The sequence below is a fragment of the Falco biarmicus genome, chromosome 4 (genome assembly GCF_023638135.1).
Source record: "Falco biarmicus isolate bFalBia1 chromosome 4, bFalBia1.pri, whole genome shotgun sequence".
Lineage (NCBI taxonomy): Eukaryota > Metazoa > Chordata > Aves > Falconiformes > Falconidae > Falco > Falco biarmicus.
The window spans coordinates 78,183,110-78,197,956 of NC_079291.1; the positions used below are offsets into that span (position 1 = coordinate 78,183,110).

Below are 14,847 nucleotides of genomic sequence, written 5' to 3' on the forward strand. Positions count from 1 at the left end.
CGCCCCGGCCCCTTCCCCTCACGCAAGGGCCGGGGCTCGCCCGCCCGCCCGCCGGCGGCGGCAGCAGCGGCAGCAGCAGCAGTAGCAGCCCCGCCGCCGCCCCCCCTCCTCCGCCCCAGCCCACCCTCCCTCTCCTCCTTCCTCTTCCTCCGCCGACCCCACCCCTCGCCCCGGGCTGGCCCGGCCGCGGGCTGCCGCGCCGCCAGGGCTCCCCGCCGGCTTCCCCGGCCCCACGCGCCGCGCACACCTCCTCCTCCGCCCGCCCGTCCCTGCCCACCCCCGCCCTCCTCCTGCTGACGTCTGGCCCTGCCCGGCTGAAAACTCCGCGCCGCGGCGGATGCGGCGGCTCTCGGGAGCGCGGCGGCGGCAGCAGCAGCAGCAGCAGCAGCAGCAGCGAAGATGGTGGCCGCTCCGTGCGCCCGGCGGCTGGCGCGGCGCTCCCGCTCGGCGCTGGTGGCGGCGCTCACCGTGCTGCTCCTGCAGACCCTCCTCGTCTGGAATTTCACCTCCCTCGACGCCGGCGAGGAGCAGCGCGGCGGCGCCGGCCGCGGGAAGCGAGACCGCGGCGGAGATCAGCGGGCGCACCCGCAGCGCCGCGGACCCGCCGCCCCGCACGGCAAGGCGATGGTATGCGGGGGGCGGGAGGGGCGGCGGTCGCGTCTCCCCGCGTTTCTCCGCGCTGCTGCCGAGGGGGCTGCCCGACGGGCGCGGGGGCCTGGGGGCGGGCGAGGCGCGGTGGCCCGGGGCTGCCGTGTCCCCCCGTGTCCCCCACGCCGCCGCGCAGGTGCCGCCCGGTCCCGCCGCGTGGGCTCCTGCCCCCGGCCAAGGGCAGAGGGGCCGCGGCTGCAGCGCTGGGGCCTCTCCGCTCCCCGCTGCTCCCGGCACTTGCCCGCCGCCGTGTCGGCATCGCAACTTCGCGGGGAGCCGCCTGCCCCGTGTGTCCCCCAGGGCTTATTTTACTGTTACTTTATTTTTTCCACCTGAGAACCGCACAGGCGCTATTCCTTATTGCACAGCTCGAACAGGCCCAGTAAGTGACAGGCAATGAAATCTAATGCAATCATTTTATTAAACGCTAAAAACTCAAGGATACTGAAACGGTGCCCTCTCCGTGCCTCTTACCAAATTCTTTTGCAAACTCCTCAGTTTTCATTTAAAAGGCTCAGGCCTGGAGCCGCAAGGGGTTGCAAAGCTGGCCCTGTTGCCGGTGGCATTTCTGAATTTTCGGATAGGTGCGTGAAAAATCAAACGAACGGCGTTCTTGATCAATTAATGCAAACCTCAGAAATACGCACTGGTGTGTACCGCCGGTATGTACAGTTCTTCAGCTCAAGAGTTGTAGTTTTAATTCAATTCTTTTAGGAGTAGGCTTGTGTTAAATGAGTGTTGCTGTTTAAAGTCGGCATGCATATTTCTGTCTGCTTCTGTATTTCTGTTTACATCTTGAAAGCAAGAGCAGGGGGCTCAGAGATGACTTGTCCTCATAAATGACTGTGGGTGTTTACTGGCCACAGAAGGGCTGCAGAGAACCATGCCCCAAGCACATGAGGGCTCTGACACTAACGTTTGGGACAACTTTTCTGAAAGGTACTACGTACCCATTCAGTGTGTCCAGATCCTGCTGTGCTTTCTGTGTGTGAAAATCAAAATTCTTGCTTACTGAGTTCAGTTTTCCTCTCTACATGTACTCTTATCTTGGTACGTGCTGTGTACATCAATGTAACTGTTCAGGCTCTGCTGTTTCTCCTCAAGCACTCTGCCCTCTGCCTCTTTGTCTGTCTAGTCTTTTATTCTTTTGTCTTTCATTCTTCTCCAGCTTTTCTCCTTCATGGTCTCTCCAGCATGGGTTGTGGAAGGTCGGTGGGTGCTGGTACCCAGGCAGACAAGGGGGGCCGGGAGGGGGCAGGCTGCACCTGGGGCTCCAGCCCTGCTTCCCAGCTCACCAGGCTTTCTAGGAAATAAGCCTTTTTCTCTGGGCTCCGGGGCAGCTGTCAGAACGAGTAGTGTTAGCAATTGTCCTACAAACGTCCTGGCACCGCGTCTGGTTTGCACCCGGTGCGTCAGGACGAACACTGAGTTTGGGGCCGAGAGCTAATTGTTTCTGTGCTGGTGACATGCGGGTGTACAACATGATTATTTTGATGCTGGCAGTAATGAATCATGCCTTTGTGCGTACAGATTTGATCAAAGACCTAAAGATGGAGCACTGGGGTTCCAAATGGAAAACATGTTTTAAAATACATGCTGAGTGTACCTATTTTCCCTTCGCTATCTAAAAGGCTAGTATGGATCATGCTAGGCTGTCCTGCAATGTCTGACTTCAGTATTAGAAAAACGAACCAACAACGCTCCAGACAAGTGGCAGCGTGCTTGACAAAGTGCTTTGTCAAAAGGTGATTTGGCAATGCTTCTTCAAGGTGACTTTATTGTACTTGTGGCTTTGCTTAACCTACACACAGGGAAGTGGCCACCATCCTTAAAATTACTTTGTCGGAATACAAAACCCTATGCTTAAGCATCCGCCTACTGATTAAAATGTGTGCTTGGTGGAAAAATGATAGGGAAATGGGATTTGTGCAGACTTCTGCCTTAACAACCTGACAGCTTGCTTAAATTGGTAGGTGAAGCTCACAGGCACTGCCGACATGCAAATGATGATTTATCCAACCCTACCAATGTTGCCCATCTCTGAGGCAAACCTAGTTTTGATTTCAGACTCGGTTCATGAGGAAAATATCTGGTTAATGGAATTACACAATATGGAATTGCTGTACAAGAAGAAGTTTTTTTTTTAATGTTTTATAATGCTTTGTTTCCACCTTACAAGGCAATTTATGTAATGCCCAAGCAAAGTTATTATCCAAGTTTTCCATGGTTTGTGTATTGTTTTGCAACAGTTGGGGAAGATTTTGGACACAGCACAGAAGATTGTGCTTCTCAAACCTATGTCTGAAAGTTGCCATGTACAGTGTTTTATTTACCTTGTTTTTATTTTGTCTCTGTGTACAAGACTGAAATGATTTTACTTTACTGAGCTGGGCCTAAGTTGTGTGAGGTTTTGGTAATTTGCGTCTGTGTGAAAAGAAGCATAATCCTTTGAACTAGGTGTTTAAGAGGTATTTAGATTTTTATTAAATGCTGTCAGATATGTGTAATAAGCAATTTCATTTGGAAAATGAAATAACAAGGTACCATAGCAAAAAACGTTGCCGCTGTACCTGTGCATAATTGAATACGAATTGCCAGCTTGGCAGGAAGAAGCAATTTTGAGTTGAGCTATTTTGCAACTGAAAATGCTTACTGTGCTGGGTCCCCTGGCCAGCTACATCTGGGGTTTGCATTACTCACAAGTAGTTTCCTGCAGTTGCTGGTTTAATTAAACCAGCTTATAGATATCTTTGAAGAAGTATGAACTGTATCGTTAGCAGCGACTTCAGCGGATACTTGCAACCATTTTTGCAGCTGTTCAGCACCCTTTGCACAAGTTTTATTCATTCAGCAAAACTCTAGTATCAAGAGCATGGAAGAATTAAGCTACCTTCCGAGAATGGGTTGATTTTTATGTAAGGGTCTTTATCTTTGAAAAGCATGCAACAGCTTTTTGTGAAAATACCAAAAGCATGCTGTTTAGTCTCAGGCTTTTTTAATGCAGCCTTTTAGTGATGTTGGAAGGGGCTTGTTGGTGGGTGTTGTGTGTTGGGAGCCCAAAGGGGAAAAGAAGGAATGCAAATCCCCATTTTTAGGGCAGCTGGTGATGAGAGGGATGTGACAGCAGAGCATCTGCTGTGGTCTGAGCTCACGTCCAGCACTGCACTGAGAGGCAGTTGTAGTGATGCGCTAACATTACCCAGCTGTGGCCCCAGCCTTGGAATTAGGCGTTGAAGGCTATGTCTGTGGGTATGTAATGCTCCTTCGTGCCTTGTGGCACTGCAGGGTTTTCATTACTGCCTGTCTTGCCATAGAGCAAAAATGCCAGTGCATTGTTACTGTGTCAGCTGAGTGAAATACAGCTCTTGCCTGCTGGTGTGGGATCAAAGCCTTTAGTCTGAAATTTTGTGTATTCAGTTTAAAGAAATGGCATTTTTCTTTCAGCATGAAGCTGTCAAAGGAACCAGGCATAACTGTCGATTGCTCAGAATGTTCAGAACTGTAAAATGAAGATAAACTGTTGTATATTTGGGGACACTGAGGATTATCTGTTTTAACTCCATGCAAAAGTTAAGCTGGGGAGGACAGTCCTGAGGATCACTAGTGCCCTTCCTTGTTTTCATTTCTGTAGTGGGAAATGTAGTATACTCTCCTGGGAACGTGGAGTGAGGTTGGGTCCGCTGCTTTTCCATGTGTTGGTCAGCTGAACGTGTTCAAGCAGGTTATATTTCTTCTTGCTTGTTCCTTCTTGTCCTTTTTCCTTCCTTGTCACCTCCTAGTGATGCATGCTGTGCTCCACCAGGTTAAAGGTGCAAGAATCCAAAAGTTATGATCTGTGCCTAAACTGTAACACCTGTTGATTACTGAAACTAGGGAAGGTGTCGGAGAAAACTAGGAGAGTCATACAGCAAAAAAACCCCCAGGAAACTTTACTCCACTTCCTCTAAAGTCCACCCATCAAATATTTCCCCCCCGCCTTTTCCAAATGCTTCTCCAAAGTAAGAACAGTGTGGAGTTCACTTTGCATATCAAGCAGAAGCTTGGTGCTTTTTCAGGTTTGGAAATAATTTTCTTTTGCAGTCTGTTTGCCCCTGTAATGTTGAGATTCTGCAGATGAATTCCCAGTGCTGTTTTGTCAGAAACAAATACACAACTCGGACTTACCGTCTGCTGAGCATCAGTGCGTTAGCTGTGTGGGAGGCATGTAAGTGAGTTTCTGCATGGCATGCAGGTTTCAGTATAGCACCTGCATTAAAGCATAGCTTTGTGCTGGCGTGGTAGCAAGGTGGCATCAAAGGAGAGACCTTCTGCTTTGGGCAAGGAACTGGGTGTTGTGGTTCAACCCCAGCTGGCAACTACGTACTGTGCAGCTGCTCACTCACTCCCCCCAGCCCCAGCAGGATGGGGAGGAGAATCAGGCAAATGGTAAAATGTGAGAGTTGAGATAAGAACAGTTTAATAATTGAAATAAAAAAAATTGTAATGAAAAGGAGAGAGAAGGGGGGAGGAGTAAAATCCAAAGAGAAAGGGGGGAAAAAAAACCCCAAGATAAGTGGTGCACAACACAGTTGCTCACGACCTGCTGACTGATGCCCAGCCAGTCTCCCAGCAGTGATCGGCCTCTGCCAGCCAACTCCCCCCAGCTTATATACTGAGCATGATGTTCTGTGGTATGGAATGTCCCTTTGGCTAGTTCAGGTCAGCTGTCCTGGCAGTGTCCTCACCCAGTTTCTTGTACCCCTTCAGCCTTCTTGCTGGTAGGGCCTAAAAAATTCTTAACTTAGTATAAATGGTACTTAGCAACAAGTAAAAACATTAGTGTGTTATGAGTATTCTCATACTAAACCCAAAACACATGGGTGTGCCAGCTACTGAGAAGAAAATTGACTCTGTCCCAGCTGAAATCAGGACAGATTCACTGTAGTCACTGGGAGTTTACTCTACTCTACCGTGTTGCACCTAAGCATAAAATAATCTGTTAAACTCTGGAAAACAAAACAAATTTCAAGAAAAAATAATTCACCCCTAATTTATACTTTTTGCTAGTATCAGTGAATGTATGGTTTCCATATGTGATGACACAACCAGATGGTACCTACTTAAACATCTTCCCCTCCAAGTAGCTTGTTGGTGTAGACATGTGGCCTTGGTAATTTCACCTCCGAACACAAGAAACGAGGGGAAAAAAGGTTTTCAGAAAAATTTCCAGACCTGAAAGGTGCAGTGGAGCTTAATGGGAACTAATAGTTCGTGTGTTCAACTTCAGCCCAGTGCGAATCAAGCTCTGGAAACTGGGTCCTCACTCGTTTTAGTACACCTGCTGGTCTCAGTCAAACAGCTTAGTTAAGGTACCTTAGGTCATGAAGAAAATTAATGGCATCAAGCTCATATGTGGCCAAAAATGATCTATTTGTTAGAGAATGGGTCCACAGTACTGATTTGACCATTAAGTACAGTTTTGCTTGTTAACAGAGGCTTAATCACATTGCAGTACAGCTTTAATAACAGTTGAGAAGGAGAATGGAGACAATTAATCATTTTGTAATGGGAAAGGGAGGAGACAATACATCTGCAGCTAGAAGCTGCATAACGATTTTTACGAAGTCTTAGCACTTAACAAGGCACATGTTAATAAAACAAACAAATCTTTTCAGTAACAGAGAACTAATGTATGCATTATTTAAGAAGAGTATTAGAACCAGATTAGATTGATGGACTTCTGCAGCAGTTACCTCGTTAAGCATCTTCTTAGTGGGGATGTGGGAAGGTATTATATGAAATGGATGTGTGTTAATTGGTTATGCCATCGGAAGTCTTTTTCAGGCCACTGGTGTATTTTTGTTGTGCTCTTTTTTTATTCTTTTAATGTATGATGGGATTTTGCAGATGTTCCCTTTGAAATAGAAGCATTTTCGGTTTTTAGTAAGAGAAGACCAGCTGTTGTACAGGAGACATACAAATCCCATTTACTTCTTGTCAGCTATTGCAAAATGGGTACTTTTTGTGTAAAAGGCCCGCATTACCTGCCACATCCCAGCTGTATTGAGAAATATTTTTCAAAATATTTTTTCACTTCAGCATTGAAAGTCCACGATATATCACACAGCATCTTATTAATGCTTAGTGAAGGGAGAGGGGTACAATGAAAGCACGAGGTGAACTTCATTTGTAGGAACAGTCCAATTATATAAGCTCAAGGATTATTTTAATCAAATACTTCCTGATTTTTCTTTACAGTGTTAAAATTGGGTCTGGCACTTCACTGGAGCTTTTACAGTGACTCTTTAAATGGGATACAATGTTCTGTATTTTTTGTTCAAATTTTGGCTGATGGGGTGTCTGATTTGAGCAGATGCAGGAGCATCCCTGCATGGATACTTGAGGGGTGCATCAGTGCTGGTGTGTGTGACTGCTTGTGTTAGTGCAGTTTATAAGGAGCAGCATTTTCAAGTGTTTGAGTCTAAAAATCAGAATTGGTCCCTCTTTATTTTTTTTATTTTTTAAGTAAAGGTAGGCCTTTGATGCTGTGCCACAGAGTATGTTTTGAACAGGGGAGTGCTCTGTGGGAGCAGGGAAATTCACAGTCCTGGTTGCCTTGTCCCATCAGTAACCTCATGACATTTGTAGCAAAGCATTTATAGCCACACAGCTAAAAGCAACAGGTAGTTTTGGGGTTTTCAGTTATTGGCTGTCTAGACTAGCCCTCTTTTTTTTTTTTTCTGATAATTGGGGGGGGGGGGGGTGTGATTTGGGTTTGGGTTTTTTTTTCTCTCCAGAGGAGCCAAGCCCTGGCAGGTTCCAACTTTTCCAACTTTATTTGTCCCTTTCAGTTTGGTGCTGCTGATTACAGCTGTCCCCTTTTGAGCACTTAAGCCCAGGCTGAATCTCACAAACACTGGGGTGCTAAATTCTGGCCGTCTGAGGCTTTCTAATGAATGGAGAGGGGTGAGTGCTTCTGGAAGGCAACACAGCTTGCTTGAGGTCTGAACCTCTGCAAAAGCCTGCTCCCCTGCGCCTGCAAGGGAGGGGTGCCGTGGTGGTGATGCTCAGATACCTGCCATGCCGTTGAAGGAATCCGTTCCTTCACATGCCGGGTCTGGTGTTTCTCTTCCCCAATATGCAAAGCATGCTTAATTAACTTTTCCCATCTTTCATGGAAGTGGTGTGGGTTTGAAGTAATCAGTCCTTGTGAAATAGTTTGAGATCTTCAGCAAAGACTGGGACCAGCTTATCAGCTGCCATGCGTTGGCATAGCTCCATTAAAGTCAGTACAGACCAGCTGAGGATTCTGGACCTGCAAATGTAATTATTGCTATAATAATAGTGTCAAACAAGTAATCATTATTTTTACTCTCTCTTTTCATTTCAAAATGAGAAAATGATTTCCTCTTGGATCAATCAAAGTAATTTAGGTTATGCACAATAATGGTCTACATGGAAATATAATTATTATTCATTTGTATAGCACCATCTGGGCACTAGAAGCTTTACAGACACATGTGAGGAAAGGTCCCTGCCTTGAAGAGCTTACAGGCTGAATAGCAAGTATAGCTACTAGCACCTAAAAAGAGCCAAGAAGAGCCAAGAGTGTAGCTTGTGCAGTGCTACTACCATCAGGGACCTGTTCAGCGCAGGACTTCCACAAACTCTTCTTCGGTGATTTCCACTCACCAGTCAGAATTTCTGTGATTGGCACTATACAGCCTAAGGATAGGATGAGTCAAAGAGTTGATTAGCATGGATGGATCAAGAAAGAAATCAACAAGAGGTTAGTATTGTAAATTGGCAACCCAGCTCTTTTCAGGCAAGTAAAGGAGATTTTTAGGTTTCACTTGGAAACAGAAAATGGTCTCGATGCCTTGTGGACCTGTGCCCGCTATGGAGTTACTCCCAAGCTGTACATCAGATTCAGGACCGAATGCTTTACGGAGTTTGAGTATGAGCTAGAAGTGAAGAGACCAGACTTTCTAATTGTGTGGATATAAAAACTGAGCAACATGTAGCATTGCTTAACCTTGTATATGGTGTAACCTTTCTGAGTTCATTCTTTTATGTGACGAACCAAAAAGGTCAGTGCAGGACGCTTAAATCACGTGACTTTTATTTTTAGAGATGATTAGAGGATTCCTCCAAGGGATGAATTATTTATAGCAAGTCTATAATTGGTTTCTTTTTTCTGTGGTAATGAAATTAAACTTCATGATAAATGAATATCAGTTTAGTAAAAAAAGATAGTTAAGAGATTTCACAGTAGTGTGTGGTTGACGCTGAGGTCAGATCTTGAATGCTTCCCACGTGTATTTTGTTTCCAAGCTACTGCTCTATTGCTGTTCTGTTATATTATTAGAGTGTAAGTGGGATGCTTATTTAAAACAATTCTACAAAGCTGAATGACACTGCAAACTTTAGTTTAACTTGGATTTGGTTGAATGAGTCATGGACACTCATTTTTACTTCATACTGCAGCCTTTGCTTGCCCTGCAGATATACTTTCTTTTTTGGTTATGCTGGTGGAGTCTTGAGTATTTTTCTTAGAATTGATGTTATTTGCTGACTTTTCTTAACAGTGAGTTTTGAATTTCATGCTCTCTGAAATTCTGAGAGGTCTTTTGTTCTTAAAACTCAGCCTGTTTGTAGTTAGCTTTGTTCTTTGTAATTGCACTCTTTGATTTGGGAGGACATGTGGTTCCATTAGAATGTCATCTTTGAAAGAAAAAGTGATGGAGGTTGTGGCTGTACTGACTAAAGTGAAACCAGTTCCTTGAAACTATGTCCGGCCCATTGACCCTTACTTAAGAGATGGACAGACAAACTTGAAAAATGATATCTCCGTGAAAATTTTTGCTTCTTCAGAAACATACAACTGCATATCTGAGAGGCAGGTGGAGTCCTTGTGTCACATGTTATATCTGTAAACTTAATGAGGTGACAACTGGCCACCCTTGATGAAGAGCCCCACAGCTGCCAGTATTAGTTATCTTTTTAACTGAGGAACTTTTTCCTCAATCTGGCAGCATACCTGGAGCTGTACCTAGCTAAATGGCCATTTGCTAATTATGAAAATTTAAACTGGACTTCTGCGTAGAAATGAGTGTTACCAGACATCTGGATTGGGGTCATCTTGAACAAGCATGTGAAGAAAAAATTACCTACTATCAAGCTAATGTTACCTGGTAGGAAAAAATACTCTGATGAAATATAGCAACTTGTTGCCTGCAGAGGTCCACATTTGGGTAGCTGGGGATAAATCTAGGCACCTAATTATACTGACTTAGATGCTTACAGGATAGCTTATGCCCTTAAAACTTTCTGTGGATGACTGACACATGTTTAAATATGTAAAAACGGATTCAGTTGGCTACCTTAAGGTGTCTAAGTTCAGTGACTTGGCCTACAGTGTGTAAAAACCAAGCAAACAAGCAGAAGAGGAATAAATGTAGTAAACAAAGCTGTTAGTGTGTGTATACCAGGAGAATAATAATAATACTTTGCACAGCTACTGTGCCTCAAATTGCATATGCTTTGGCATTCACTTGAATTGAGTTTAGTCACTCAGTTGCATAAATAGAAACTTGGAGGTGCCGTCTGCTAGCAGCATACATGGAGCAGTACCTCAGCAATGAACGAGCTTTTTGGCAGTCTTACAAGAAAAGATGTGCAAGTCTTCAGCGCAATATTTTGATAAGTCATTGGTGCTAATTAAAATAATAATTACGGTGATAATTATAACTGTAGTTGGCTCTGACAGAGCTGCTGACTGGGTAGGGGGTGGCAGGAGGAGGATTATGAAATATTCGCATAAAACCATCCAAATACTGTTCTCTTAGCTATGTGCACACGGATGAGGACGTCCGTGTCTGTATTTCTGGCATGTCATGTGCCAGTACATGGCAGCGCCCATGCACTGCGTGGCTCCCCATACGAAAGAGCCGGAGATTCCCGCACAGTCTGCCTTACAGGCTGATTGTCATCCCTGTGTTCGTGTCTCTAATAACAGAGATATGATGAAAATAGGTGATAGTGTTTTACAGTGGTAAAGTGGTGTAATAAGCTCGTGGCTGTCTGGCTTTCTGTAGTTAGCACTGTGGCGTTTGCTGTGTCTGCGACTTCATGGCAAGACTGTGTCATCTTGTTCCAAAAGCCTGGGTCAGGCCCTGATAACACTGAAACCAAAGGAAGGTTTCCATTAGCAGGTAGCGCTCTAGCTGTGATGACACTTCCCTGAGCCTTTCTAATCTAATTCGGTATTAAACATTTACACTAGCAGGGCTGCCACTGCATGACCTCCTGTGCTAAGTGACTGTAAGTGATTAATGACTGTTTATTAGAAAAAGATGGTCTCAAACTTGCTCATTTTCCAGACAGCGTAAACAGTGATTTCCCCTTCTCACCCCCAAGCCCCAGTTACAGACTGTGGTATTTTTCTGTCTGGTTTCTTTTGAAGTAGACTTTTCTCACCCCGGGATATCTAAGAAAAGCAACCACCACTGGCCATGGCCTGCCCCCCAGTGTGAAGCTGCAGTGGGAATCTGGAGTGTGAGTTTTGGGATGATTGTTCCCTCTGCTTTGGGCTTCAGCAAAATGCCCTGTGAAATGGGCAGGAGAGTTCAGGTGTTACATTGCAGGAGAATCTTCTGTATGGGGTAGAACAGAAAGTTAGAGGGCGGTTGTAAAGCTCTGTGGGGCCTCTGGGAGCACAACCAGTTTAAAAACTGGATAAATCTAAATGCATTTATTGCAATTTCAGAGCACAGAAACTTTCCAGAAGTGAATCTCATGAGTGCTCATTTTGAGATGTAGTTGATGCAGAGAAAGAACAAGATTTATTTGGGGTTTTGGGTAGGTTCACGTAGCCCAGGACTTTGGTTCTGCAGTTATTGTGGGATCCAGATGCACATATTCCACAGAGCAGAATTTGACCCAAAGGTATTTTATGTGAAAGATAGGTTATAGGTTTTTTTGCCTTTATACAACCAAATATATGAGTAAAAAGTGCTTTGCTAGAGTTCAGACAAGTTTGACACAATTATTTAAGGTGGTTTGGGTTTTGTCCATTTTAATACCATCGCCAGTCTGTCAGACTGAACAACAATCTCATGCTGTCAGAATGTTATGAATAGAATATTTTATTCTGTAGTTTAAGTCCTTTAGGGGGTTTTCACTTTCTAGTTGTGGTGGTGTAAATTTGCAATAATTCTCATATGAAGAACCCGTGAATGAACGTTAATTGCAGAGGAAAATAAGGGTCTCCCAGCTCAAATGGTTCTTCAGGGTCTCTGTATCTGGACAATGTGGACACCTCCACAACTGATGGAGCATTGTGTTGCTTTTGAAGTGTCATTTTGAATTTGTAATGAGCATTCAACAGTCATGTAGTATGTTCTAGATGCTTTCTGTTTCAGGAGCGTGTGTCACTTGGAAGGGGTAAGTGAAGGGAAGCCCTTGAATTTCATACTGTTCTGGATTCAACATCAGGGTTATGTTTCCAGATCAGTTACCAGACGTAGCCAGGCTTTGATCTGGAGTCTGTCACCTCAACAAACCTCTTCAGTGCTTTAAAGCCTTTGGTAGTCGATGAGCAAGGTGATATTTGTTTTGCTTGTTAGTAAATGTTTTATTTTGTTGTTAGTTTTAACATAGTCTTGTATATTAACTTCTTCCTCCTTGAACAACTCACTCCTGTTTCTGGTTATCTCAGTACCTGCAGGGGCTGCTTCAAGCTCTGGTTTGAAGTCACCGGGGCTTATGGTGTTGACTTCAGTAGCTCGACTGGGACTGTGTTGGCAGCACACCTGCTTAAGAGGTGGATTAATGTAATTGGAGAGGAAAATAATTGAGATCTCTGTTAGACACTTGGTAAATAGTAACTCTGTTATGGTACGTTGTTTCTACTTTGAATAAATTGGTGTGGTTTTGTTTTCCTCGCTGTCTTTGATAAGCTTGTTTTCTTCCTAACTGTAGTTGTCCAGTTTGAAAGACTGTTTCCTATTTGCTTAAAATAAACACTTCTGCAGCCTTTGCCTGTTTTGCACTGCCTGCAGACAGCAAAATGTAACCTCAAATGTTTAAATCTGTTGCTATGGTTAGGATGGTAGATTCCGTAGCAATGTAGAGGTGCTACAGGAGTCTGAATCATCTCTGTAGTAGAGAGTTGATGGTTTGGTGGTTTTTGGTTCCCTTCCCCACCCTCCCAGTTTACTAGGGTTAAATGTACTCAGGGCTCTATTTTTGCAGTTCTTAAGTGAACAGAGGCAGGCATGCATGCATACCTGTATTCCATGGTGGTCAAATATTTGTGAATCTCAGTGCCAATTAAAGTGAGCAAGAGTTGCCCATTTGGGTGATTTGGCCAGGATTTTCCAGACTGCCTCTTCCCTTGACATATTTTGCTTTGCAGTATCCAATTTAAATGAGCCTAGGACTTGGCAAGGCAACACTTTCTCAATTTTATGCTCTTCTACTAGCCAGTCACTTTTGAAAATCTTCACATTTAATGTTAGTTCAGACCTTGATCATGATCCTGTGTGTGAGGGACTAGGTACAGGACTAATTTTGAAACACTTTTGCCAACTATTTAGTTGTAGTAGTAGTATCTTTTTCAGTGTACTCACATGTTTGCTATAGGATGAAGACAAGTTATGCCAGGGGAAGTTTAGACTGGGTATTAGGAAAAATTTCTTCGTGGAAGGAGTGGTCAAACATTGGAACAGGCTGCCCAGGGAGTTGGTGGAATCACCGTCTCTGGATGTGTTTAAAAAACACACAGATGCGGTGCGTAGGGACATGGTTTAGTGATGACTTGGCAGTCCTGGGTTAATGATTGGACTTGATCTCAAAGGTCTTTTCCAACCTATATGGTTCTATAATTCTTCAGAGCTACCAAGTATCTCCACTAGGAGCTGGAGCGCAGACTCAAGTGTAAAATGAGGCAAGAATAGTCTCATGAATATGTTTATGTTAGGGTTTTTTGTGTCACTCTTTTATATTCATTTAAGTTTTTAAACTGAAAAGGGTCTTCAAATAAAGGTTGTTCTGTTGTCCTAAAGTGTTCTATGATACTAAAAAAAAAGTATTTAATAGCAACACTTCTTTAGGTGGGTTTTATAAATATTGGTTCTCTAAAACTGGTGTAAATCTGATATGGTTATTTTTGTTAAGCAGTAACTTAAAACCAAAATAAGCTATGACGTTCTTTTAACTCTTCATTCCTGTTCTGTGTTCTGAATGGAGATTACCCATTACAGGAGAGATTAATGGGGCTGGACAGGTACAGCTTGAGTTCCTGCATGTTTCTGTTGGCAGTGGTGGAATTATTTAACAATCGCTGCTTATTTTTAGTATTTTTAGGAGTGTTGAAACTTGTAATTCTTTTTTTTTTTTTTTTTCTCAAAGGCCCTTAGTATTCTGCTGGCCTTGTTGGGTCTCTTTCTAAATTGAGCAATGTTCATGATTTCATCCCATTCTGAATTACTAAAGATGCTCATGCAGGAGGACTGCAGTCATGAGTTTTGCATTACGTTTGATGCATGAAAATACTGTGTTGATGGAAGGTGCATTAAATTCCATCTGTGTTGCATTCTGCTTTACCTCTGATACTATCAGTCAGCTTTTAAAGGTCATATGCTTCAGTAAGTGTTTATTGGTGGGCTGCTTTGTGCCAGATTTGAAAGGAATGTAAAATGCCTGCTTTGTATTCAAGTGGGTTACCTGTGTTAGAATTTAATTTAAATGTATTGATCCCTACTTAAGGAGATACCCAAATTACTCTTACATGGTGGTCTGCCTGGGGATCAGCCAGCACTAGGTTAAACTGCGAACATCTTTGTTGAAGGTCTGTTGTATTCTGATCAGCTTCTACGGTGTGTCAGTTTTAACAGTGTTTTTAATGGTTGGATTGATGATCTTAAGGGTCTTTTCCAATCTAAATGATTCTATAAGTCTAACTTGGATGAAAAAATAAAACAAAACCGCAGGGTCTAGAAGAAAGGTGCTGTGTCTGAGGCTATGTGGCAGCAACTGGATGTGAATTCAACTCCCAGCTTTACAGGATGCTGCTTGTGTGGCCTTCTTGTGGAGGAGGAAAATACAGGGCTGGCTGTCTCTGCTTCTCGTTAGTCAAACAGAAGGACCAAGTCAGTGGATAGCAGACCTTGCTTGTGTGTACTGCTTCCTGACAGACTACAAACACATGTACTGAAG

General features: G+C 43.9%; 1 protein-coding gene across 3 annotated transcripts in view; it reads left to right on the forward strand.

The window, feature by feature from the left end:
* Positions 1–284: 284 nt before the first annotated feature.
* XYLT1 (xylosyltransferase 1) overlaps positions 285–14,847 on the forward strand; it is a 202,621-nt gene continuing 188,058 nt past the window's right edge. Inside the window, exon 1 of one of the 3 annotated variants that reach the window (XM_056336295.1) lies at positions 285–627. In XM_056336295.1, the coding sequence (XP_056192270.1) occupies positions 400–627 (228 nt within the window). In that variant the 5' untranslated portion in view covers positions 285–399. The remainder of the gene's footprint in view (positions 628–14,847) is intronic. The other 2 variants (XM_056336294.1, XM_056336296.1) reach the window with 2 other exon arrangements.